This window comes from Daphnia magna, linkage group LG10 (genome assembly GCF_020631705.1).
Source record: "Daphnia magna isolate NIES linkage group LG10, ASM2063170v1.1, whole genome shotgun sequence".
NCBI lineage: Eukaryota > Metazoa > Arthropoda > Branchiopoda > Diplostraca > Daphniidae > Daphnia > Daphnia magna.
This window is the reverse complement of record NC_059191.1, coordinates 5,978,664-6,002,507: the sequence shown is the minus strand read 5'-3', so window position 1 is coordinate 6,002,507 and position 23,844 is coordinate 5,978,664. Positions and strand designations below refer to the sequence as shown.

The window sequence follows — 23,844 nt, the reverse complement described above, 5'->3', positions numbered from 1 at the left end:
ATAATCTATAAACCAACATAAATCAATCTATCATGCTGGAACGTTCTAATTTAGGAAAATGAAATCAAGACCGGTCCAGAATGATAATTTTTTATTAGGATAATTGAACACTTAAAAGTTGATTCCAGAATAGGCCACAGTTATAAAGGTTTTTTAGGTTTGGATTCAACATCCAACTTACACCGTTCCTGTATTTCCAGAATGTATAGTCTATGTGTATTTATAAATTTATTTCAACATTAATAGGAACGTATGGTGGACAAGAGACTGACGAAAACCAACCAATCAAAAAAGGGGAAATCCCTTTCTAGGAAAAAAGGACAAAATGAAACAGTAAATCTAGATATTTACAAATTTACATTTTATATATATTAACTGATCTACAAAATATTTTCTATACTTCCAGGATAAATGATGCAGGAAAGTAACTATTCTCCCACTTCCCTGGATGATGTAATATATATTTTAATAATTACACTATAAATTATTATGATACATCCGAAAAATTCTCTATTTCTTTCCAGGGTAATTTCTTTGGTTTTGTGTCCCTGGATGGCGAGGACGTTTTCGTTGACGACGACGAAAGTGTAAGCATCATTATTCATATAGTTGATATGTTCAAATACGTAGTGCATTACTAAATATAAAATTAAATAGGATAAATTGGTGATCGAAGACGCAATATCGAAGGAGTCTGATCGAAATAGAATAGCGATTCTCGAAAAGGTAGTAAATATGGTATCAAAATTCTTCTTTACATACATACATAGCAATCATAAATAATTTCTTTAGGAACTTGACGAATTGAAAAGAGAAAATGCCGCTCTTAAACAACAACTAAAAGAAAAGGATCGTACTGAAAATGAGAGAGACGAGGCTGAATATCCGGAAAGTGCCAACGAAGAGAGTGACACAGATGACGAAAATGAAACTGAAGATGAAAGAAGCGATGAAGATGAAGAAAGTGATGAAGATGGAGTAGTAGAAAAGGTACGAAATTAGATGAACTGAAAAGAAGGATTTCTATTATGAAAACCAACAAACAAGGGTACTATTCAAACAAGGTAAGAAAATATTGTCGCGCCGAGGAATAACGCTGAGACTCAAGTAGCGATTAAGACACGTTTATTCACCGTAAACGTACATAACACTACAACAGATATAAGTAGACTGGGGCACAGCAAGGGACACACACAAGTATTTATGCACTAACGTAGACAGCAGCTACCGGGAGAAATATCTGCTGACAAGACTGCCGGATATCTCGGGTAGAGTTGCGGTCAATAGCCGATACAGAAGCGCCGAACGTGACAACTAGTCCATGGGGCCTCATATAACCGCGACATCTCCCTCCCTAGATAGCGAGTCGTCCCGACCGCTATTACTTTCCTATAAAACTCTATATCCCAAAAACTCAACATACCATGGGGAACATTTGACCCCTCTACACTCTACAAAGACAATACCTTGCCAAACATCAACCGAGAGAGAGAGAGAAAAAAAAAAACAGTACATGAGTTCACAAAATAACATAAGTTGGGGGATTTTTCCACTTTCAGCAAGTCAACCGCTCCCGCCATCGAAGAATTTCCATGCAGTGTCGCTCTTCTCTACCAATTGGGTCTTCAGCTTGGCCAAGTCCTCCCCTCTGCTTCTCCTTCTCTGTCTCCGGCTGCTTTCACGCCGCTCTTTTTCTTCTCTACATTAATTCTTCCAACATTCTCTCGATCTTTTCCAACCTCGTTTCTACCGTTGCATCTTGCTGCGATGGGTCATACGTGGGTTTTTCCTCCCTTCCCATAACTCCCAGCATTCTCTCGTTATTACCCGTGTACGGTCTTCCCACCCGGATAATCCTCCTGGCTCACCTACACAGTCGTCCACTCGACTCCCGTTCCTTCGCACAAGGTTACTCGGGTTGAGGGTTTCGACGATACCACCTACAATTGCTTGATCAACCCTTGGCGCAAATCGCCCAAACTCGTCGCGAGGGCGTTGTCTTCCCCTGGCTCTACCAGCACCCCCACTCATCTACTGCCTTCTGACTATTTGTCTAAAGCCCGATCCTCAGATCGCCCACAACGGTAACCTACCGCCTCCCGACGAATGACTCTTCGTCTAAATCCGATCTTCCGATCGCTCACAACGGTAACCTACCGCCTCCCGACGAACGACTCTTCGTCTAAATCCGATCTTCCGATCGCTCACAACGGTAACCTACCGCCTCCCGACGAACGACTCTTCGTCTAAAACCCGATCCTCAGATCGCTCAGAACGGTAACCTACCGCCTCCCGACGAACGACTCTTCGTCTAAATCCGATCTTCCGATCGCTCACAACGGTAACCTACCGCCTCCCGACGAACGACTCTTCGTCTAAAACCCGATCCTCAGATCGCTCACAACGGTAACCTACCGCCTCCCGACGAACGACTCTTCGTCTAAATCCGATCTTCCGATCGCTCACAACGGTAACCTACCGCCTCCCGACTAACGACTCTTCGTCTAAAACCCGATCCTCAGATCGCTCACAACGGTAACCTACCGCCTCCCGACGAACGACTCTTCGTCTAAATCCGATCTTCCGATCGCTCACAACGGTAACCTACCGCCTCCCGACGAACGACTCTTCGTCTAAACTCCCGATTTTTCAATCGTTACCGGCGGTGATCTACCGCCTTGCAGCGCACCACTGTCCGCCTCTACGCCCCCTTAATCACCACTAGGTCCCACCTACCTCCCCAGAAATTCTTATGGCCGTCCCCGCGCTATCACATCCTAATCGCCTGTCACACGGCCGGTGCTGTGGCTTCGTACCCCAACAGTTTAAGGCGCATAGGCCAGTTGGGTCGACGACTCTCGGAAGCCCCTGACAGCCTCCGCCTCCGCACAACTAGAGCACAATAGAATGAAACAGCGCAAAGACTTACCACAAGTTCTGCATCTCCACCATGTCGCGCCGAGGAATAACGCTGAGACTCAAGTAGCGATTAAGACACGTTTATTCACCGTAAACGTACATAACACTACAACAGATATAAGTAGACTGGGGCACAGCAAGGGACACACAAGTATTTATGTACTAACGTAGACAGCAGCTACCGGGAGAAATATCTGCTGACAAGACTGCCGGACATCTCGGGTAGAGTTGCGGTCAATAGCCGATACAGAAGCGCCGGACGTGACAACTAGTCCATGGGGCCTCAAATAACCGCGACAATATGTATACATTATATATTGAGTATTATTTATATTGTTTATATCTTTCATACATTGCGTGCCTGATGTATACATTATATATATACATTATATATATTACTTATATACAGTACCCACCAAACGATTAGTTACACCCTCGTTTTTTTAGTGCATTCTTATGGCGCTACGGGTCTTAGGAAAACCGTAATATCTTTTTACTGATAAGGACTATTTTTTTTTTCTTTTTTCCTCTATCAGAAGAGAAAGTGCTTTAAAAGTTATCGTAACATGAAAAAATTGTAGAAGTTACACCCAGGGCGCTAAAGTATCGTTCACATGATTAGGTACACCACTTTTCTCCCCATAAACGCCATGTTAATACCGGCGTTTCCAAAATATAAAAAAAATACTTCAAAACATCCTTAAATTCATTTTTTTATGCCAAACGACGCGTTTTTCTTTACTGTATTAGAATATAGTGCATGTTTTTGAATTATTTGAACTAAAAAAATCCTTCCCTATACCCCAAAGTTGTTACACTAAAATGTTTTACACAGAAAATTATGATTTGTGCTTGCGCCACCAGGGGTGCTGGGATCAATATCAAGTGCTCAGATTTTTTTCTTTAAACACAGTTAGATTTTTTGTATAAAAAAAATAAAATAAAAAATAATTCATTTTTTTATCATAAGAAGAAAGTATTTAATCTGTTTTGATTGTTTCCGTAATGTATAACAACAAATTCTCAGACATTCTTTTAGTTGATGTTATACATTACAGCAACAATCAAAACAGATTAATTTCATTCTTCTTATGATAAAATTAAATTTAAAAAAATTTTTTTTACCATTTCATAACAGATTCTGTTAAAGTGGCACATCGAGATCCTGGGCGTTGTCCGATGACTTTTGTTACCTCTTTAAATGAAGCGGGAAAAAATATATATTATTATATATCTATACTCTATAAAAATCTAAGGAAAAATGAGGGAGGAGTTTTGGGTCCTTTGCAATGTGCGCATCCTGTGATTGGCTGTAAGTTGCCGCCGGCTACTGGCTAAGGTAAATGGCGGGATGAGGCTTTTGGAAGACTAGATGCGTAAAAGGTGGACGAAATCGGACGAGAGGACGGGTGGACAAGACAGCATGTGAGCCGACGGACAGGGGCCATAAATAGGTTGACGGCCAACTAAAACGGACATTTTGGTGGGCAGTAAGTGGGTTGACGGGCAGAGACTGTGAGGAGGATGGTAAACAGAGGCAACTATATGGTAGACGGGCCCCCTACAGTGGTTACTGTAGGGGCCCCCTACACGGGCAGAGACTGTGAGTGAGTCGACGGGCAGAGACTGTGAGTGAGTCGACGGGCAGGTACAGAGATTGGGTTGACGGGCACAGATTATGAGGGGGCGCACGGGCAAGGCAACGATAGGGTCGACGGGCAACTACAGCGGGCGTTTTGGCGGACAAAGAGTGTGTCGACGGGCAGAGAGGGTGTTGACGGACAGAGGCTGTGAGTGATGTGACGGGCAAAGGCAGCAAGTAGATCGACGGGCAGAAGCAAAGAGTGGATTGACGGGCAACTACAGCGGGGAATTTGGCGGGCAGTAAGTGGGTCGACGGGCAGATACTCAGAAGGGAAAAATGAACAGAGGCAACAAAAGGATTGACAGGTCACTATACTGGGCGTTTTTGCGGATCCATTGTTGGTTGACGGGCAGAGAGGAGCTTGACGGCCAGAGACTGTTAGGGAGCTGACGGGCAACTACAGCGGGATTTTTGTGGGCAGCGAGTGGGTTGACGAGCAGAAACTGTGATGGAGAGGGCGGGCAGGGGCAAGGACAGGGCAGACGGTCCACTACAGTGGGCGTTTTAGTGGACAGAGATTGGGCCGATGGGCAGAGACTGTGAGGGATTAGACGGGCAGATACAGGTAGCGATTTGACGGGCTGAGACTGTGAGGGTTTAAACGGGCAGGGCCACCCATTGGGACGACGGGCACCTACAGCGGTCGTTTTGGCAGGCAAAATAGGTTGACGTGCAGACTATGAGGGAGAGGACGGGAAACTAGGCGGACATCTTGGCGGGTAGAGACAGTGAACGGGTCGGCGGGCAAAAAATGGGAACGCAGAAAGCTTTAAGAGTTGACGGGCAAAAATTTAACGTTAACAGTTTGGCAGAATTAAATGGCGAAAAGGGCGTAAAAAATACGCTAGCGCCACCTATCTCCCGGCCCTGGACGGGCCCAAAGTTACTAGTTTTACATATATTATACATACTATACATTTATATACAGACACATATATTTATGTTTATACTTTATACAATATGTATACTGTAGCAGATTCACTTGGTGTATTACTCGTAGGCAGGTTACACAATACACAGCAGGACACGACAGAACTAACAACACTACAGCTACACAGAATCACTACACTGGACTGCTTTCTGGCCGGCCATAGACGGGCTTTTAAGGCCTCTGACATCCGGCCAGAGCGGCAAAGTTCATTGACCATTGCACACTTAGGCCACTCAGCATCCGGGGCTGAGCGACAAAGTACATTTGCGCTACATCCCCCCTCCTACCTACTGACATGGGTTCTTAGGGAATGACATACAGAGTGCCCATTTTTAATTAATAAATTCTAAGCGGCCAAAACATAAAGGGCCCTGCTTACTACTTTAACATGGGGTTACTACCTAACTGAAATTTAACTGAGACATTTACGCCACTGCATTCGGGCCGGGCTGGCGTTGATCCTCCTCCCCTGGCTCCCGCATCTCCCTCAGACGAACCAACAGTAGGGTGTCTACATGGCCACTCAGCCTCCGGTACTCGAACCAGAGGTAAACCAGCAGCGGCACCGGGAGCAGGCATCCGATTAACCATTCGAACGGATACCTCTTGGCATTCCCTTCTTCCTCCCATTGGCATTGTAGGCGTTCCACCGCCTTTAAATGGGCGTTCGTCCCCGCTAGGTCTATCCCGGACGGCTAACGAAGGGCAGCGGGTGCTTATTCCACGATGGGGCTCTTTGCCAGCGGTGATTGTTCCACCACCGACGCCCCCGGCGCCACTCAGCATACTCGCGGCTTCTTCATCGATGACATTTGTCACATTCACGGGTAGCATTTGCCTAAAGCTTGCTTGTAGAACCCAATCGTCTGATGTCGCTGAACACAATCTTGGAATTTTTATTACTCCCGCCGCTGGCAACACTTGCGGCAAGCTTATTCCCCCAATTCTTTTCCCAGGACACTGGAGCACTATGGTTACGTTGTCCTTGCCCGCGTAACCCCATCTTCTTCCACCAATGTAAAACAAGTCAATGCCAGTCCACTTTTTACTGTCTAAGCGACAGTTCCTTTGGATTCCTTCCTGCTCCTGCAGAAAGACTGCTGCCGCACAGCTCTTCATTCTTCCTTTCCGGTCAATAGGTTTTAGGAACAGGAACACACTGCCCATGTACAGAGTGCATTTCCGAGCCTCGTCTACGTTGAACTCAACGAACAGCTGCCGATCTGGTGGCACACATTGGTGGTCAAATTCTTGACCGAACCTGATTGTCCTCCGGTACAGTAGGCCCTCCTTCATCATGAAATTCCCATTATGCGTGGTGCCGTTCTTGCTTATTACCTGCTTGATCCATCGCCACTTCTTCACCCGGTCTTGACCCTTAGCCCAAGACCGCGTATCCAGGCCTATGGCAGCGACTGGGATGGCCACCGCTTGTGTCCCCTTACCCCCTTCTTGTATAGGGTAACGCGATAGGGCATAGGCATCCACGTCTTCGTGTAAATTCCCTTTCTTGTAGCAGATGGCAATGTCGTACTCTTGCAACGGCCGAAACTTCTTTACAGCCCACACAATGCAAGGCACTCTTTATCCGTTATTGTGTAATTTCTCTCCGACTTGTTCAACACTCTACTGACGAAACAAATTGGCATGGGGTTCCCGTTTCTTTCTTGCATCAGCGCCGCCCCTTTACCGTAATCACAGGCGTCATGATGCACTTCGAAATTCTTGGAATAGTCCGGATGAGCAAGCTTTGCTGCCTTCACCAGCGCAGCTTTCAACTTGGCGAAACTGTTCCGTTCAAGCTCCCCCCAACGAATAACACCCTTCTCCTCCATTGCCGTGAGCGGATACGCCACCTGGGCGAAATTTGGAACAAACTTGCGGTAAAATGAGCAAAGGCCTACAAGCTCTTCACCCTCTTCCTTTTTTCCTTTTCATTGGCATTCAGGTTCGGCCCAGGAAACATCTCGATAGCCTTACAGTGATTCGGATGAGGCTCTATTCCGGCTTTGCTTACCACGTGGCCCAACATCCTCACACGCTCGTTTTTACACATTTTTCCATCTTCAGCTGAAAATTTGCCTTCCGGAAGCACGACAAGACTTTTCTTAGTCTTTTCAAATGCTCTTCCGCATCCCTCCCAAAGATGACTACATCATCCATGTAGACCACCCGGGAAGAAAATTTAGCTGTTTCTTTTTACGACCAGCTTGCCCTTGCTAGTCTTAGCCTGATTAAGCCTAGCTAATCAGTTTTATGCTGCATTCCTACAGGACACAGTCATTCTCCGAAAGCAATCGATCTGCTTACTGGTCAGTAGCATGGATTCGACAGGCTGTAAACGACTAGACTGATCCGTTAAAAAAAAACAACTAATACTAGCAAACATTTACTAGTTCATTATTGGCTATGTAGAACAAGCTATAAAATGTTGTGTTCAGCTAAGTTTAATAGCCTCATTTATTATATAATTTGACGGAATAAATCTGGTGATGGTGATGGAATAAGTCTGGACTGGCCGATTGATAGAGTAAACTGCGTAATGTTTTTAACTCGATCTTTCAATGCAGTGGTGGTAGTTATTCGGCTTTTTATTGTTTCTGTAAGACGCTGCAGAAACATCTTGTCATCTTCCTGGAAGATATGTGTTTAATAGTACCCAAGCCGGCCGAGCGAACGGTAAATATTCAATTTAGTTGAATTAAGAAGATAAAGTAATATGATAAACGATTGCTAATCACGTACGAAAAAAAAATTATGTGTGATAAGGACTCCTGTTTATTATTCTGAGCAATTTCCAACAAAAAATATCTGTCATCTGCTTTTACTTTCGTGAAGCTCCCCGATTACGCGGAATTTTTAAATACTGGCATATTTCTTCGGGTTTTTATTAACATCTCAGAGTTGTGGCACCTAAAAATACCTAGCATAATAATATTCAATCAGATTAAGTTATGTTTTTAATATATGACACTGAGTAGGGCGACACAAAAATGACTAAAATAAAGACGGACTGTTGGACTTAATCAACAGTACAATGGCCACAAGAACTAACGAATCTCAAGTTTATATCCTCACTGAATATAGTTCTGGTACTTCCAAACGTATTGGCATTTCTTTGATCAACAGCTTGTAGAAGCCAAAGCTGATAGAGGATCCTGAAGACCGCTTGGTTTTGTTAGACTCATGGATAAAGAAAAAAACTCAAGTCATTATCAGGTTAGTCAAATTATTTTATTTGAGTTGTGTGGGTTAACATAATCTAAATTTCTGATTTATATCTAGATGGCCCCAGGACAGCACCTCTAGTTGGAACTTGGACAAGTATGACAAGCCAGTCGTGTGTGATTACCGTCCAGCTATAGTTCTATTTTACTCTGGTAGAATTCCCTTAAATTTTTTCACTGCTGGTGTGCTTTATTTAACCCTCTTTCTTTCCTTTAAAGATGACAAACATAGTGCTGGTAAGAAGAGGGATGAAATCATCAAGGAACCGAAGTCCAGTTTGGTTAATGACTCTTACCCAAAAGCAAGATGCAGTCTGAACTTTCAGTCAGATAAAACTGCTGAAAAGCGTCCTCTCAACAATGGAGATACAGTACAAGTTGCACTTTCATCTGAAGAGGTAAAACTTCACTTGTCTTGTAAATTCCCGAGCTATTTTTTTATCAAATACGTATGTATGAGTCCTAATGTTTCTACAATAAATGCTTTTAAACAAGAATCATATGGGTCAAATTCATATTATGTATTCATTTAAATGCCTATATTATTATTAATATAGGCAGCGGATACGGGTTTTTATATAGGGAAAATTTAACCTTGAAAAAACTGGCTAAAAATAGCAAAAATATTACTAGCCACAACTAGTCTGCGCTAGCGGTTTTCAGGTAGCTAGATACAGCGGCGCTTTACTAGTCTGTTTTAGACACAAACTAGCTGATTTTTGTAAGCAAGACCCGGAAAAACTAGCCAAGGAGCAGTAGCCTATATTAGCTAATTTCTAGCTAGATTTTCTTCCCGGGCAGGCAATCGGTCCACTTCAATCCTGCCAATACCATGTCCATAAGCCGCTGGAATGTGCTTGGAGCTGAGCATAATCCATACGGCATCACGCGGAACTGGTAGAGGCCATCTGGTGTGACGAAAGCTGTCTTTGGGCTATCCGCTTCCGCAACTGGCACCTGCCAGTATCCACTCTGAAGGTCTACAACACCAAACAGAGCCGCTCCCTCCAGCTTGGATAGTGCATCGTCTATGCGCGGGAGTGGGTAAACATCCTTTGTTGGCACTTCGTTCAGCCGTCTGTAGTCAATACAGAATCGCCACTTTCCGTCCTTTTTCTTCACCAGGACAATAGGCGATGACCACGGGCTTTGAACAGGCTCTATAACTCCCTGTTTAAGCATCTTGTTAACTTCATCCTTAATCAGTTCCCGCTCCCTCCAAGCACGTCTCCTTGGCCGCTGCTTAATCGGTGCTGCCGTACCAGTTTGGATAGCGTTGTTTGTTTTCTGGTTGATGTAAATCCGGAAAGAAATGTTCAAATCTTAATATTTTATCATAATTCCATTTAGCGCGTGCTGCTTCCCTTTCTTTCTCCCTGCGCGCAATTTTTTCAGGTCCAAAGCTTGTATTGAAATCGATATCTGAAGATTCGTACCAGTCTGAGAGATTCTTTTTCTTTTCGTCAGAAGCAATTTTGGCGTCGGAAGCATCGTTTATCTTCTTTTCCAGCAAAAAAGATTTGTGTTTATTGTTTTTTACAGAAAGAGGATCTAACGCACTTGGTTTTCGCTTTCCGACTCTTTTTTTTTATTGTTTTCATGTTTTTCATGCTTCTTTAAATGTTCAGATTCTATCCGATCTATTTCTGTCTCTTTTGCCAAAAAGTTGCATGAAAAGATATCATCTTCAATGTGTGTTTTCCCCTAATGAATATAATTAACAATATGTAGTATTGTTATTTCCAACATTTCATATTCAACATTACTACCTTTTTGTTTTTCCTCTGAAACTGCTTGTAGCCATTGGCCTGCTTATTCTTTGTTTTGCCGGATGCTTGTTTCCCTTTAACTCCAGACCGAGAATACTTCTCATTCTTTCTCCTCGTGGTTCCATTTCCTCTTTTGTTTGATGCTCTCGGAACATACCCGATTGACATCGTGGCAGCCATTATATGAGAACAAGTGACGGTGGATGCACAGGTGCAAGTTTGGTGCGGTTCTCCATTTTCACCAGAAAACAAAGTAACCGCATGTTTCTGCCCACCGTGTGTGGGCACCGCAAAAAAATTTTGTAACGGAGCCAAGGAAAACCGGTTTTCTAGTACAATCAAAATTGCTCTACTAAGGACGGTGGAAATAGGAACGTATTTCTTGGACGGGCCTATGGGAGCGCTATTCACCTAAAGATGACAATAAAGTTAAGCAAAGTACACTGTATTTGATAAATAATATTCTACTTGCTACCCCGATTAGATCTTTTTTTTCTCTAACAATTCGGTATCCAGATCAAACAACTCACTATTATCGTCTTCTAAGGAGTAATCTTCCTCCTACCTTTATAAAAGCGAAAGGGGTATTTGTGGGCGGGATTTGTTTGTGTATCTGTCTGTTTGTTTGTCCGAGAAATTTCATGTAGGCGCACGCTGCCATTGGTTGCAGGCCGGTCACGTGATTTTTCACCGTAGCCAATCCCAACGCTGCATTCTGCAATTTATCTACACGTCTTTGCCAACATGGCCGACGTCAACCGCAATGTCGGCGTACATTTTTCAACGCCCTCAACTACTACTATTACAACTATTTCACTATTCACATTTCAAGCAATTACATGTACACTATCCTGCACAAAAAGGTGAACACCGATTTGTTTGGAAAAAGCCATCTGTGGGTAGAAAATATGAATAGTTTACCTTTTTAAGGAGAGGTAGGGCGGTTTTGGCGCAAAATCATCATAAGGGGGGTTGGGTAATGTCAGTCCAGACACTTTTTTTTGCCCTAGGTATTAAATGTCTGGAAAAGTGTATACTGTATCATCGGTAGACTCCCCTACCCCCCGGCTAAGTAGAACTATTTTTGCAATACAAAATCGAATCTTTCCATTACTCGTTATTGTCATTATCGGGTCGGGTAATCGGGTAGCATATGGAAACACAAAAGTATTTTATCAGTATGCTAGCTGTTAGTTATCAAATTGTTAGTGGCTTGTTGGCCTCAAATTTTCTCCCGCACCGCCCCGGTTAAAAAAGTGGCACCTCAATTCAGCCCCGAATGCACTTGATCGGTGCGGGATGGTTAACTCAATTAGAGCTAATTGGGGCCGATCACTAAGTTTCATTATAAATTGTCAAAATTTCTTTGTTTCCCAAAGGGGAAAATGTGTGTGTGTTCAAATTTTTCCCTTGAACGTATTTTTACTTTAAGTCCAGCATTCAATACGAAAAAAAAAAAAATAAAGGAGTAGTTATCTATTTGCCGGGTGGTTTATTTTTTAATTTATTACAAAAAATGAATAAAATATATGTAATTCGTGAGTTTGTTTGCACAGGCTTGCCGTTTAGCTTACGGGAACCAAGCCATTGGAAATTAACTTACAGAAAATATATATTATTCGGCATTTAATAATATTCGAAGCAAGTATACTTATGATAGGATTTTAATTTCAAATAATAAAAAACTACTTTAAACTTACTAACTCATGCTAAAGTTTAAAATTAAAAAAATATTTTTGATTAATTGTTCAAATGCAATTTATACATTTCTAGTTTAACCTAAGTTCGACATCATCTTGACTTCTTAAAAATCCTGTATGTGATTTGTTATCGAAAAAACTCTTGTGCCTTATTTATTTATAAAGACTGGAGAAGACGCAGAATGTCTTAAAGTTTAGTATTCTAGAACATTTCCTGAATTGGAAAAGTATTACTAGGGTAAATAAATCAAAAAAACCCTTTTTTCCTATCTCCCCCTGCAATCGAAACCCCCCTGGATTTTTTAAAATTTTGCAACGCAGCATCCGAAACTGGTCTATTGTCAAAATTTCTTTGTTTCCAAAAGGGGAAATTTAACCGTGTTCAAATTTTACCCTTGAACATATTTTAATTTTAAGTCCAACATTTAATACGAAAAATTGAAAAAAAAGGAGTAATTATTTATTTGCCGGATGGTTTATTTTTAAATTTATTACAAAAAATGAATAAAATATATGTAAGTCGTGAGTTTGTTTGCACAGTCTTTCCATTAAGCTTACGGGAACCAAGCTATTGGAGATTAATTTACATAAAATAAATATTATTCGGCATCTAATAATATTCAAAGCAAGTATACTTATGATAGGATTTTAATTTCAAATAATACAAAACTACTTTAAACTTAATAAATCCTGCTGAAGTTTAAAATTCAAAAAAAATTTAGCCGAAATTGTTTAATTTCAATTTATACACTTCTGGTTTAACCTAAGTTCGACATCATCTTGACTTCTTAAAAATCCTGTATGTGATTTGTTATCGAAAAAGCTCAAGTGTTTTACAACAATTCGATTGTATTGTTCGAAAATGATATATAAAATATCTATAGACTGGCACAGTGGAATAATATTCAACTGTGGTGCGTGAGACCCGAGTTCGAATCCTGATATAGCCTAATGTTTTTTCTATATTAGAGGTCCAATACATGTCATGTTTATAGCCAAATGAAAGCCCATTCGGATATCCTTAGAATGTCCAAAGGCGCTGTTGAGGGCAGTCAAAACCAAAAAAAATTACGTTCATAGGACATCCAAATCGGATATCAGGGGTGCGGAGGATATCAAAGATGAAGATGTACTCAACATCCGACCCCGACATCTGTCGGACATCCGACGGACTGCCTTGTGTTATGTGGGAACCGAAATGAATGCACACAACGTTCGCATCTGGAAAAAATTCAAACTTCCACATGAAATTCATTTCTATGCCGACCTCGTATGCATTGTATCCCACATAACACAAGGCAGTCCGTCGGATGTCCGACAGATGTCGGGGTCGGATGTTGAGTACATCTTTTTGATATCCTCCGGACAGCCCGATATCCGATTTAAATGTCGTACGGATGTATTTTTTTTTTGGTTTTGACCGCCCTCAACAGCGCCGTCAGACATTCTAAGGATATCCGAACGGGCTTTCATTTGGCTATAAATATGACATGTATTGGACATCTATTCATGAAAAAGCATTAGGCTATACCAGGATTCGAACTCGGGTCTCCCGCATCACAGTCGAATCTTATTCCACTGTGCCAATCTACAGATAGATTATGTATCATTTTCGAACAATACAATCGAATTGTTGTAAAACACTTGAGCTTTTTCGATAACAAATCACATACAGGATTTTTAAGAAGTCAAGATGATGTCGAACTTAGGTTAAACCAGAGGTGTATAAATTGAAATTAAACAATTTATGCTAAATATTTTTTGAATTTTAAACTTCAGCATGATTTATTAAGATTAAAGTAGTTTTTTATTATTTGAAATTATAATCCTATCATAAGTATACTTGCTTTTAATATTATTAGATGCCGAATAATATTTATTTTCTGTGAGTTAATTTTCAATGGCTTGGTTCCCGTAAGCTAAACGGAAAGCTTGTGCAAACAAACTCACGACTTTCATATATTTTATTCATTTTTTGTAATAAATTTTAAAATAAACCATCCGGCAAATAGATCATTACTCCTTTATTTTTTAAATTTTTCATTTTAAATGCTGGACTTCAAATAAAAATACGTTCAAGGGAAAAATTTGAACACGGTTAAGTTTTCCCCCTCTCAAGAAATTTTGACAATTAATAATGAAACTTAGTGATCGGCCCCAATTAGTTCTAATCGAGTTAACCGCCCCGCACCGATAAAGTGCATTCGGGGTTGAAATGAGGTGCCACTTTTTCAACCGGGGCGGTGCTGGGAAAAATTTGAGGTTAACCCGTTGCCCCGAAGCAATAAAAAAAAAATGCCGTTCTTTCGGTTTCAGAGTAAAAATCGGGGCAAGCGGGTAGAACGAGCTATTATCGGGGTTGTTATCGGATAGATCGGGTCAATCGATAATGTTTTTTGCATTGATGAATCGATTGATTGCAATCCAATTGATTGCAAACCCCAATTGAATTCGGGGAGAAGAATTTTCCACCCTGAGCCACGCCTCCTTGGCCCGAAATGAGAAACCCGATTTGCAAAAAAACGCCCCGATTGGCTCGAGGCCGATCCTTAAATGAAACAATTGAAAATCTTTTTGGCTGTTGGAAGGAGGTCCGTAGAATATAATTTTCGCACATCCATTCCACTTCCAAGGTGACTAGCCGACGGACATCCCTGGAACTACCCATTGAGTACATAGATATCTAACGGATATTCGGCCATGATTCGGACATCCGACGGCAGAAATGTGCTATATGGGACGCTATATAAAACGTAGGATAATCTCCATTAGCGAACTAGTTCGCTAATAGAAAATGTAGGAGGCTTATAATAGCGAAGTGATTCGCTATTCAAAATGTAGGATGATCTCCAGTAGCGAACTACTTCGCTAATGGCCGCATGATGGCGCGAGTCAGTTGACTACTTGGCGCGGTGATTAGCGAACTACTTCGCTATTGTGAGAAGTTGGCTGCCCGGCCGATTAGCTAGTATCGAGTTAGTTCGCTATTCACTATTCAGACTGGGCAGACGGCTTTTAGTAGCGAACCTCTTCGGCCTTCGCTAATGCCCGTTCATTAGCGAACCGATTAGCTAATCAAAATTGTCCTACATAACCACTAGCTAATCAAATTTGTAATTTAAATTATTTTCATTCGCTAACGTAGCGAAATTGTGGAAACCCTGTTGAGACATACAGACCGACGAAATGCGGTATAGGGATTCCTCTCAGCGTGAACCAACCAGGGTTCTATGACTCTGGTTGCCAGGTAACGCGTCATCGCCATAGGAGGTATTCGAGTTTACAGGCCTTAAGCATTAAGTAGGCCTTGGTAAACGTTACGAAACTGAATTTTGTCGGCATGTCAAATGATGGAAAAAATCTGGCTGATATTGTTAAAAATGTGCACAGGCGATTGCGCCAAGAATTGTATAAAACTGGGGACTTGGAATCTGTCTGGATTAATCATTGTAGAAATGTGCCATGTTTAAAGGTACAATTACGTTTCTATGTTAAGAATAAAATTTGCGTAAACTTTCAAGTGCTTCGTGCAAAATCGTACTTATTTTGGTTAATTTTTAAAAAAATAATATTGCTAAAGAAATATGCAAGCAGCATGCATAAACTTGCAACTGAACATTGGGAACAACTTCGAGTTTCTAATCCAGCCACATCAAGAATCAACTGGACTTGGTCTTTTCTCCAATATTACTTCTTTTCTGGTGGTTTGCAACAGCACAGACAGAAATCCAATTCAGATACTGAGTGGTAAATTCTTGATAAAGTTCAATATTGTAAAAAATTAAATTCTATGTTTATATTGCCTCACAAAAGGCCTAAATTGATATTGAATGAGTCAAAAGTAGCAGTATTAGATGTGGGAAGCTGCTACAACCCATTTGGAGAATATGAAGAGCTTGATGTTCTGTCAATAGATCTGTGTCCAGCCCTTGAATCGGTTTACCAGTGTGACTTTCTTAACATCCCTCTTGGAAAAACAACAGTGATTGATGGCCAAAGTGTATTGAGTTTGGCAACCAACCAATTCCATTGCATAGGTATACTTTGCATGTAGGTTTCCTGCATGTGATTTGGAGCTGTATAGTAATATATTGTTATTGCTCTAGTTTTTTCCTTTTTGCTGGAATATTTTCCCTCTCCAAGTCAACGATGGACTTGCTGTGAGAAAGCCCACCTGCTTTTGCTAAGAGAAGGAATACTCATAATCATCACTCCTGATTCTAAAGCAGCTCACTCAAACTCAAAAGTTATGAGGAGTTGGCGAGAAGCTCTTAGTGCCATCGGATTTAAGCGCATCAAGTACGAAAAGCTGCAACATGCTCATTGTATGGCCTTCCGTAAAAATTCGGTTGAGTCTGTACTAAAAGCCGAAGACCGTGAACTTTTAGCATCAAAAATGTATATCCCGCAGGATTTTTACAACCCCAGTGATTCAGAGAACGAGGAAAAGGACGAAATCAAGTTTACAGAAGCAGAACTTGCCGAAGGATTCACTAACTTGCCTTTGTTTGATGAATGAATTTTTAAAAAATTTGATACAACCAATTACTTTTTTATTCAACGAAACTTAGCAAAACGTGCTCATACACAAAAAAGAGGAGATAGATTCGAGAAAGGGTGAAATCCTGAACGACGTTGCTTGTGTTATCTTTTTTTTAGGGTGTAGCACACGCAAAAAAGGTTACCGCGCAAAGAAAATCAGACCACGATTCAGTGAACAATAGGCCTCTAGGCTAACAGAGTAGGCATAGAAAAGAAAAGAAAAAAAAACACGTCTTGTGCGGTTCACGTAGGTTACCATGAAATACTAGAAAACAAGCAAATTCAGCTTTCAATAGGATTCATATTCCATAAAAGATCAACATGGATCGAACAAAACAGCCGTACAATGCAAGTGATGTAAGTTAACGAAGGTCTGAGAGTATTGGGAAACAGGCAGATGACAACGGTAAAAGAAAAAGTATATATATAGAAAACAAAGAAAAAAAAGGTAAAGGTAATAAAACAAAAGAAAAAAAAAAAACCCTTAAAATTGATTAAATGCTTAAAAGGGAATCATAATCGGTCGAAGCTGCATGTAAAATTCCACTAGAGATTATCTACCAAAAAGGTCCTGAAGACTTGCCGCCTGGCGGGTTTTTTACTTGGATCGAATTTTTTTTGCCCTTTGCTTCTTCTTCCACGTCAGCCATGCCTGGTAATCACAATTAAAAGAGAAAGTTAGGAAAATTTAATTGTCTAACGTAAGACATGGCTTTAAGCCGAACTGTTAACGAATGATGTTGAAAATTCTCTCGTGGAAGTATGCAAGACAAAAAAAAAACAAATAAACAAACAAACAGACACACAAATCAATAAAAACGATTGATACTAGTTACGAACAGGTGAGGTTGGTGGCATTACTAGGTACCTAGTTTTAACAAGTAAGAATCGGTGCGGCTGATATCTTCCATACAACTATTTCCATTACAGCCGCTTTTGTTACGGTTTACCAAAATGGACTATACTTTTAAAATAAAAGTGGCAATAATTGGGACGTTACACAAAGGAAAAAGCCGCGGCAATTTCTATATGTCAAAACTAGGTAAAAAACATAACTAGGTTGCCGCCAATGTGAGACGTTAACTCGGACAGTACATTGCAACGAAACAGAAGCCAAGCAGACAAGACAGGCTATTCGATTTTCATCTATAATGATGAACCTGTATGGCTGTGAAGTTATCGTGTATTAGAGCGACTACCACAGGCCGGTAGAATGGCCCCCCGGTGGTGCTTTGACTCTAATTGTCGAGCGTTTGTTGTCCGATTCGTCCGCCGGATCTGAATTGGTGTCAGCATCAGTATTTCTTTTTGTTCTCTACTTTGCACTGTACAGATGAAATGGGAAAAAAAGTTCATAGTTTACTTGGATATTCAGAGCTGAGAGAGAAGGTGGTGTCCTGCATATTTCGGCCGCCGGAGCTAGTCGGCGGACGAGTGAAATGCTGATGAGAAGCGAAATGGTGATCGGCTGCAGCGACAACCTCTTCTCCACCGTTGACCGATGACAAGTTGAGTTCTAAGGCCTCGCCGTTGCTAGTAGCTTGTGGGACGACGGGAACCATAGTGTTACGCACGGCTACAATACGGCCTTCCCGTTCCACTTTGATCAACTGGTGAACCTGTTAGGAAATTCAAAGTTACTAACTTAGTAGAAGAAAAATGTTATAAAAATAAAATGATACCTTTTCACGCTCAGTGACAGCATCATAAACAAATGGCGCGAATGGTGAAGTAGGAATGAAAGATCCGTAACCTTGAACAGCCTTCACCTGGCCCTCGTCAACAGTCACACGACCATTGGCAATCACGTATTCAGGCCCACCTCGGCAGGTTATTCCCTAATAATGTTGTTGAACAAATTAATTGTTAGTAAATCTGCTAATTTCATTAGGAATGAAAATAGTAAATGAACCTCAAAAATGTTGAAATCCACCGCCGAGTGATGAGTTGCTGCCGATATGGTATGCTCCAGTTTTGGATCCCAAATGACGATATCAGCATCTGATCCAACTGCAATGCATCCCTTTTTAGGGTACATGTTAAAAATCTTTGCCGCATTCATCGATGTGACTGCCACGAAGCGAGTTGGGTCCATTTTGCCGGAAACGACGCCCTTCTCCCAGATCAGCGACATCCTTTCTTCAACGCCGTTAACGCCATTTGGAATCTTAGTAAAATCACCTTTGCCCATTTCCTTTTGAGCAGACGAGAAAGTGCAGTGGTCCGTTCCAGTCAATTGCAAATCATCACTAGAATCAACAATCAAATCAATCGTTCAAATTTCCCGACAAGTACCATTTCCATTTCAACCCTTCCAAGTGCTTTGCAAGCCCTGCTGCCAGTACCCCCCCCACCACCACCAATCGGATTTTCACAAATTTCCACCTTGAAAGTAAATCCATTAATATTTGGGGAGTTTCAGGGTCGGGACGGAGCGGTGGGCTGGTTAAATAGGCTGCCCCGTGACTCCACGAGCCCATGTCGCATTGAGCCGCCGTCGCTAAAGCAGCAGCCGTCACTTCGCCGTAGACGATCAGCCCTTGGCCTCGCTTGTCTGCCAGCAAGCGGGCACTACCCGCGCCGGTCATTTTCACGATGTATAGAGGACAGTTCACCTATTCACACAACACAGTTCAGCCAGTTAGCAGAATCCGTTGAAGGATTCCTACCGAACCGTCCGTCCAGAAACCCATTCAACATTGGTAAGCGGCCCGAATTCATCATGTGCAGAGCGGACGTTTTTATGATGGGGTAATTTACTTAGCCAATAGATCCATCAAATAATCGGGTGTGGTAGAGTCTGGCCGAAGCGGAGGACCCATTACGTGAGCCGCTGCATGGCGCCAGCAGGAATTCCAATAGTGCTTTCCATCTGTGGCCAGAGAAGCCGCGATCGGCTCTCCGTACACAACAATGCCCTGGCGTCGCTTTTCAGCTACGACCTCACCAGCGCTTTTCGACATCACGTGCACAATATACAGCGGACAATTTACCTAGCATAAGCGAACAAACAAATGAAAACATAAATATAAAAATAAACATGCAAAGTAAAGTTTAAAAAAAGAGAAAAAAAATAGGTAACTAAATGAAACTTGTCATTCTGGTTCCATAAACAACAGACAAATAGAACAAAAGAGAAAATTCTAATCAAGTAAATAACAAACGAGGAAAAAATAATAGTCTAAAACTCTTCACTACTTAAAATTAAATTATAATCGTTTACAATTAGCCAAAAGATTTTGGTTGAACTGCGGGTATATGCAATAGCAAAAAAAAAAACCCAAAAAATCTAACGTCAAACACAATTATCGGTTCTCACAAAAAATAAGTAAATAATAATTAAAATCAATCAATAAATAAAATATCAAAATAATCTAGCCCTTTTACGCATACTTTTGAACCTTTTGCTGGATTCAATAGGTATGTGGGGAAACTTTAACCGCATCAAATAAAAATTGAGCCGGCCCTTTTCCGTCTGAATGGGAAAATGCGAATTCGGCGCGTACGGTTGAATGGGAGTCACGGTTGGACGGCCCGGCTGATGCCGGATTAGAGCTAACTGATAATATGTTTGCGACGACATAAAATATCAAATACACTTGTAAGTTGCAACGTATCTACTGACTTAAACGTGTACGGTAATTTATCCAAAAAAGATGAAAAAAAAAAATAAAAAAAAATAAAATAAATAGATAAAATGGAACCTGGTTGGCTAAAACGCAGGCGCGGTTTACAGCTTCGGCTTCCACTTCTTCCGGTCGAGACATTTCATGACCCTCGGGTCCAGTGACACCAGCGGCCAATAATTTCTTGCAATTCTGTTGAGATGCACGTGATAAATGAGATAAGAAAAACTGAGCAGGTGGAGACATAAGAGTCGTTCCGGGTGCTCCTCACCTCTTTGATGATATCGCCGTTTTCGGCATGCACCTGCGCAACGGCTCCTAATTGCTTGCATCTCTCGAAGGCTTCAAATAACTCTGTATCGTCCAACTGCCACAGATCTTTGTAGGCCATAAACATTTTAAAGGAGTTAATGCCATGATCTCGGCAAAGCTCTTCCATCTCTTGTTGCACTTCCGGTGACCACCAGGTGACTGCCACGTGCAATGCATAGTCACAGGCTACTTTTTCGTCGGCCCGCTCACGCCATTGCTTGTAGGCTTCGATCAGCGATTGTCCCTTGCTTGGGATTACAAAGTCAACTACAATGGCAAGCAAAAGTTAAATGATATTTCCCTAGAAATTAAGGGCTCTAAATGAAAAATACTTATGGTGGTGGTTCCTCCAGCCAGGGCAGCTCGCGTGCCTACGACACAAAAATTTAAAATGAAAATGGTGATTTAAAGCCCATCAATCGATCGACGTACCAGTGTAAAAATCGTCTGCCGTCGTCGTTCCCATAAAGGGTAACTGGAGATGCGTGTGGGTGTCAATGCCTCCTAAAAAGGCAAAGAGAAAAGAACAAATAGTTTTTAAAACGAGAAAGTCTACCAACATTTGAAAGAGCGAAGCTGATGCATGACACCTTAACGAACCTGGAATGACATACTTTCCCCTGGCATCAATCAGTCTACTTCCGCCAGGAACAATTAAATTGTTTCCAACTTGCCTAGGGAAGTCATAAAAGATAACATTAAAAACGTAAATGTCAGCTAAAGCCATTTGACGCTCAACTCACTTAATGATACCCTCCTCGATATAAACATCTGCATCTTGGATGCCATCACCATTGACGACTTTGCCGTTCTTAATCAAAAGTCTATTCTGGGCGCTCTGCAAAAAATCAATAATAATTTGAAAAAAAATCAATCAATTTGTTTTTGAAAATAGTTTTACAAAAATTTTAACATATCCTATTTCATGGCAAAAAGAAATGTATATTTTCGAAATAGACCACCCTCGGAGAGTATTGAATTTCCTTTATTCTGTAGGGGAGACGATAGTTAGGTTTCTACGAGGGAGGTGAAACGAATTAAGCGAATCAGTGGTCTACGAGAAAAATATTTTTAAAAGAAATTTCTCCCAACGTTCAACTCTAAACCACAGAAAAAAAGGGCAATAGAAAATGCAGAGTCACGATTCCTCCCCCTATTAACACCACGCAGGTTTTTTTTGTAGTCTTTCAGTCAAAAACACCATTTCTCTTTTCCCGAAATGTGTACAAAAACCACGTTCAAACAGAAATTGAATTTCAAAATAGCTTGGGGCAGAAAAGAAACTAGGATTCCAGCAGTAGAGCGTCAAACAGGTTTGGCAACCTCATTACATCTACATAGTCATAGAGCATGAGGGCAGATACTCTAAACGGGTTGTCAAACCCCAATTTTACTCCCGTTACAAGAGCATGCGCACGGCGCACTCCCAAATAATATACATACTTGAATATTTATTTATAAATATTTTTTCTCTTATCATTTCTTCATTTTTTTTTTCTTCTCTTTTTTCTTCTTCTTTGTTTTTTTTTCGGGGAAAGCGTTATTTGAGTTAAGTTAACATCTGGTTCTAATTTTATGGAATATTTGAAATTAAGACTTTGTTACCTGCAAATGGATAGGAACTTTGCGAACGGGCGTTGTGGATTGAGCCCTGGCCGCCATTGCGTCGTTTTCTGGTTGGTCGTCTCGAGTCTGTAAGGATAATAAAAGCGCCAATCGTTAGTCAGACGCACACTCTCCGGGCTGCCGGGACTGCCATCGCTGTCCCGTTCGTGACGTCATGGATCAATACACCACACGGATATTGCAGTATTTTTTTTTTTTTTTCGCTCGTTAAACCTACGCGTCTGATGGAAATTTTCTTCTATGGAGAAACCGCAATAATCAACACCTTTCTGCAACGCTAGAGTAACCAGCCCACCCATGAAAATTCTGGTAGTCGTAACCGTGATTTGAGCTTTCGTGTAAAATAAAAAAAGAACCGCCTTTTTGTGAATGTGGTTGTTGCAAATGTAACCGACCAGAAAATGAAAAACAATCGTGTAACAACGTGAAGGAGAACAATGCAAAGCAAGGCTCAATTTAAACGAGAAACCCTGGTGAGAGTGAGTGACTGGTGAGTGAGTGAGAGAGAGATGACGAGATTTCTATGTTCAGTTCTAAAGGGAGAACTTACCAAACTCAAAAACACACACAAACACACAAGCACGAGATGAGATGAGAAGGAGACTAAGACAGAACAGAGCTCTTGCCTGAAGCTGAGTGTAGTCACACGGAGGAATGGAACCCAAAGAGGAAGGAACTTTCTTTTTCTTGTCGACTCGTGTTTAACGGCAAGCGAACTCATCTAGTGGCAGAATGTGAAACTATTTCTCTTTCAATACCCGCAATTGTTTTTCGGTTGAGGTGGGGGCACAATTTTAGACGTAACTTTCTAACTTACCACTTTGTCTACAGTGGCTTAGGTAGTTGACAATGTTCCACCTCCCTCCTTTCGGGTTCAAAAAGTAAAACATATTAGTTTTCGAGAATCCCGAAAGAGACTCCATGCCGACTACTATGTCATATTCCATGTCTGTAAAGAATTCTTTCTCGAGAGGGTATTATTACTTGAACAGTATATGGACCATGATCATTCACACCTTTTCTTTAAACATTCACCACGTCTTTTTTCCCAAAATATATTCTTTGGTGCGCTCGTGCTTTACTGTTTTTGCTTACATGTACCATTCCGTTTGAATTTACGTGATTGACAAGACTTCGGGATCGGGATGCGGTTATTGACAAGACTTCAGCAACGGATGTTGAGCGACCATATGGTCGGAGAATTGTGCGAGATATTCCTATCATCCCAAAGCTTTTACTAGACACCCTCTCCCCTTTCTCGGCAAAAATGTGGGCCTATGTCTGGTACTCTCGTGATTCTCTTGGTCTGGCTACCTATTTTTCAGTTTCCGACATCTGTTCTAGGTTTTCCCTTTTCTTGCCCATATTCCAGCATTTCATGGTAGAAAAAATTATATTTCTCATCTTTTGCTTCGAGAGGATGTATGTAGTTGTTTAAATTATTTTCTCTCGCTTTGTTTCTTCAGTTTTTCTGGTTTTGAAAGAATTTAATAAATAATAGAATTTGTAGAAAAAATTATATTTCTCATCTTTTGCTTTGAGAGGAT

General features: G+C 41.3%; 3 protein-coding genes and 1 long non-coding RNA gene across 8 annotated transcripts; 3 read left to right on the top strand and 1 right to left on the bottom strand.

The window, feature by feature from the left end:
- The first annotated feature begins 411 nt into the window (after window positions 1–411).
- On the top strand, window positions 412–1,002 carry LOC123477128 (serine/threonine-protein phosphatase 4 regulatory subunit 2-like). The gene is made up of 4 exons (XM_045180545.1): window positions 412–453; window positions 525–587; window positions 658–726; window positions 793–1,002. The coding sequence occupies exons 1-4, from the start codon at window positions 412–414 to the stop codon at window positions 1,000–1,002; spliced, it is 384 nt and encodes a 127-aa protein (XP_045036480.1).
- A 7,522-nt stretch (window positions 1,003–8,524) lies between these two features.
- Window positions 8,525–9,116, top strand: LOC123476878. The gene is made up of 3 exons (XR_006651902.1): window positions 8,525–8,714; window positions 8,781–8,875; window positions 8,942–9,116. It is a non-coding gene; the product is annotated as an uncharacterized LOC123476878 (long non-coding RNA).
- A 6,086-nt stretch (window positions 9,117–15,202) lies between these two features.
- Window positions 15,203–17,214, top strand: LOC116932781 (S-adenosylmethionine sensor upstream of mTORC1). 3 transcript variants are annotated; one of them, XM_045179426.1, is made up of 5 exons: window positions 15,205–15,663; window positions 15,772–15,938; window positions 16,005–16,228; window positions 16,298–16,490; window positions 16,603–17,214. In XM_045179426.1, exons 1-5 carry the CDS (start codon window positions 15,532–15,534, stop codon window positions 16,760–16,762), a joined length of 876 nt encoding a protein of 291 aa, XP_045035361.1. In that variant the 5' UTR covers window positions 15,205–15,531; the 3' UTR covers window positions 16,763–17,214. The 3 variants fall into 3 exon arrangements, with proteins under 3 accessions (XP_032796504.1, XP_045035361.1, XP_045035360.1); XM_045179425.1 differs by having other exon boundaries at window positions 15,207–15,663; window positions 16,298–16,732; XM_032940613.2 differs by having other exon boundaries at window positions 15,203–15,938; window positions 16,298–16,732.
- On the bottom strand, window positions 16,728–22,977 carry LOC116932780 (dihydropyrimidinase). Of its 3 annotated transcripts, XM_032940611.2 has the most exons (14): window positions 22,848–22,922; window positions 22,277–22,363; window positions 21,415–21,509; window positions 21,272–21,345; window positions 21,104–21,175; window positions 21,004–21,042; window positions 20,631–20,938; window positions 20,438–20,551; window positions 19,494–19,726; window positions 18,646–18,982; window positions 18,416–18,571; window positions 18,097–18,352; window positions 17,894–18,011; window positions 16,728–17,385 (listed from the first exon to the last, which is right to left on the bottom strand). In XM_032940611.2, exons 2-13 carry the CDS (start codon window positions 22,331–22,333, stop codon window positions 17,929–17,931), a joined length of 1,824 nt encoding a protein of 607 aa, XP_032796502.2. In that variant the 5' UTR covers window positions 22,334–22,363; window positions 22,848–22,922; the 3' UTR covers window positions 16,728–17,385; window positions 17,894–17,928. The 3 variants fall into 3 exon arrangements, with proteins under 3 accessions (XP_032796502.2, XP_032796501.2, XP_045035359.1); XM_032940610.2 differs by lacking the exon at window positions 17,894–18,011 and having other exon boundaries at window positions 22,848–22,977; XM_045179424.1 differs by lacking the exons at window positions 17,894–18,011; window positions 19,494–19,726 and adding an exon at window positions 19,119–19,348 and having other exon boundaries at window positions 22,848–22,952.
- Window positions 22,978–23,844: the final 867 nt, after the last annotated feature.

Bases quoted from the DNA above. Each gene is read 5' to 3' on its own strand.
- LOC116932780 (XM_032940610.2), bottom strand. From the start codon at position 22,333: ATGGCGGCCAGGGCTCAATCCACAACGCCCGTTCGCAAAGTTCCTATC. The intron at 21,510-22,276 runs GTAACAAAGTCT...GATTTTTTGCAG, and splicing joins AAGTTCCTATCCATTTGCAG to AGCGCCCAGAATAGACTTTT. The intron at 18,353-18,415 runs GTATCATTTTAT...ATTTCCTAACAG, and splicing joins CTGTCACTGAGCGTGAAAAG to GTTCACCAGTTGATCAAAGT.
- LOC123477128 (XM_045180545.1), top strand. From the start codon at position 412: ATGATGCAGGAAAGTAACTATTCTCCCACTTCCCTGGATGAT. The intron at 454-524 runs GTAATATATATT...ATTTCTTTCCAG, and splicing joins CTCCCACTTCCCTGGATGAT to GGTAATTTCTTTGGTTTTGT. The intron at 588-657 runs GTAAGCATCATT...AAAATTAAATAG, and splicing joins TCGTTGACGACGACGAAAGT to GATAAATTGGTGATCGAAGA.
- LOC116932781 (XM_032940613.2), top strand. From the start codon at position 15,532: ATGTCAAATGATGGAAAAAATCTGGCTGATATTGTTAAAAATGTGCAC. The intron at 15,939-16,004 runs GTAAATTCTTGA...GCCTCACAAAAG, and splicing joins TCCAATTCAGATACTGAGTG to GCCTAAATTGATATTGAATG. The intron at 16,229-16,297 runs GTATACTTTGCA...TTATTGCTCTAG, and splicing joins CAACCAATTCCATTGCATAG to TTTTTTCCTTTTTGCTGGAA.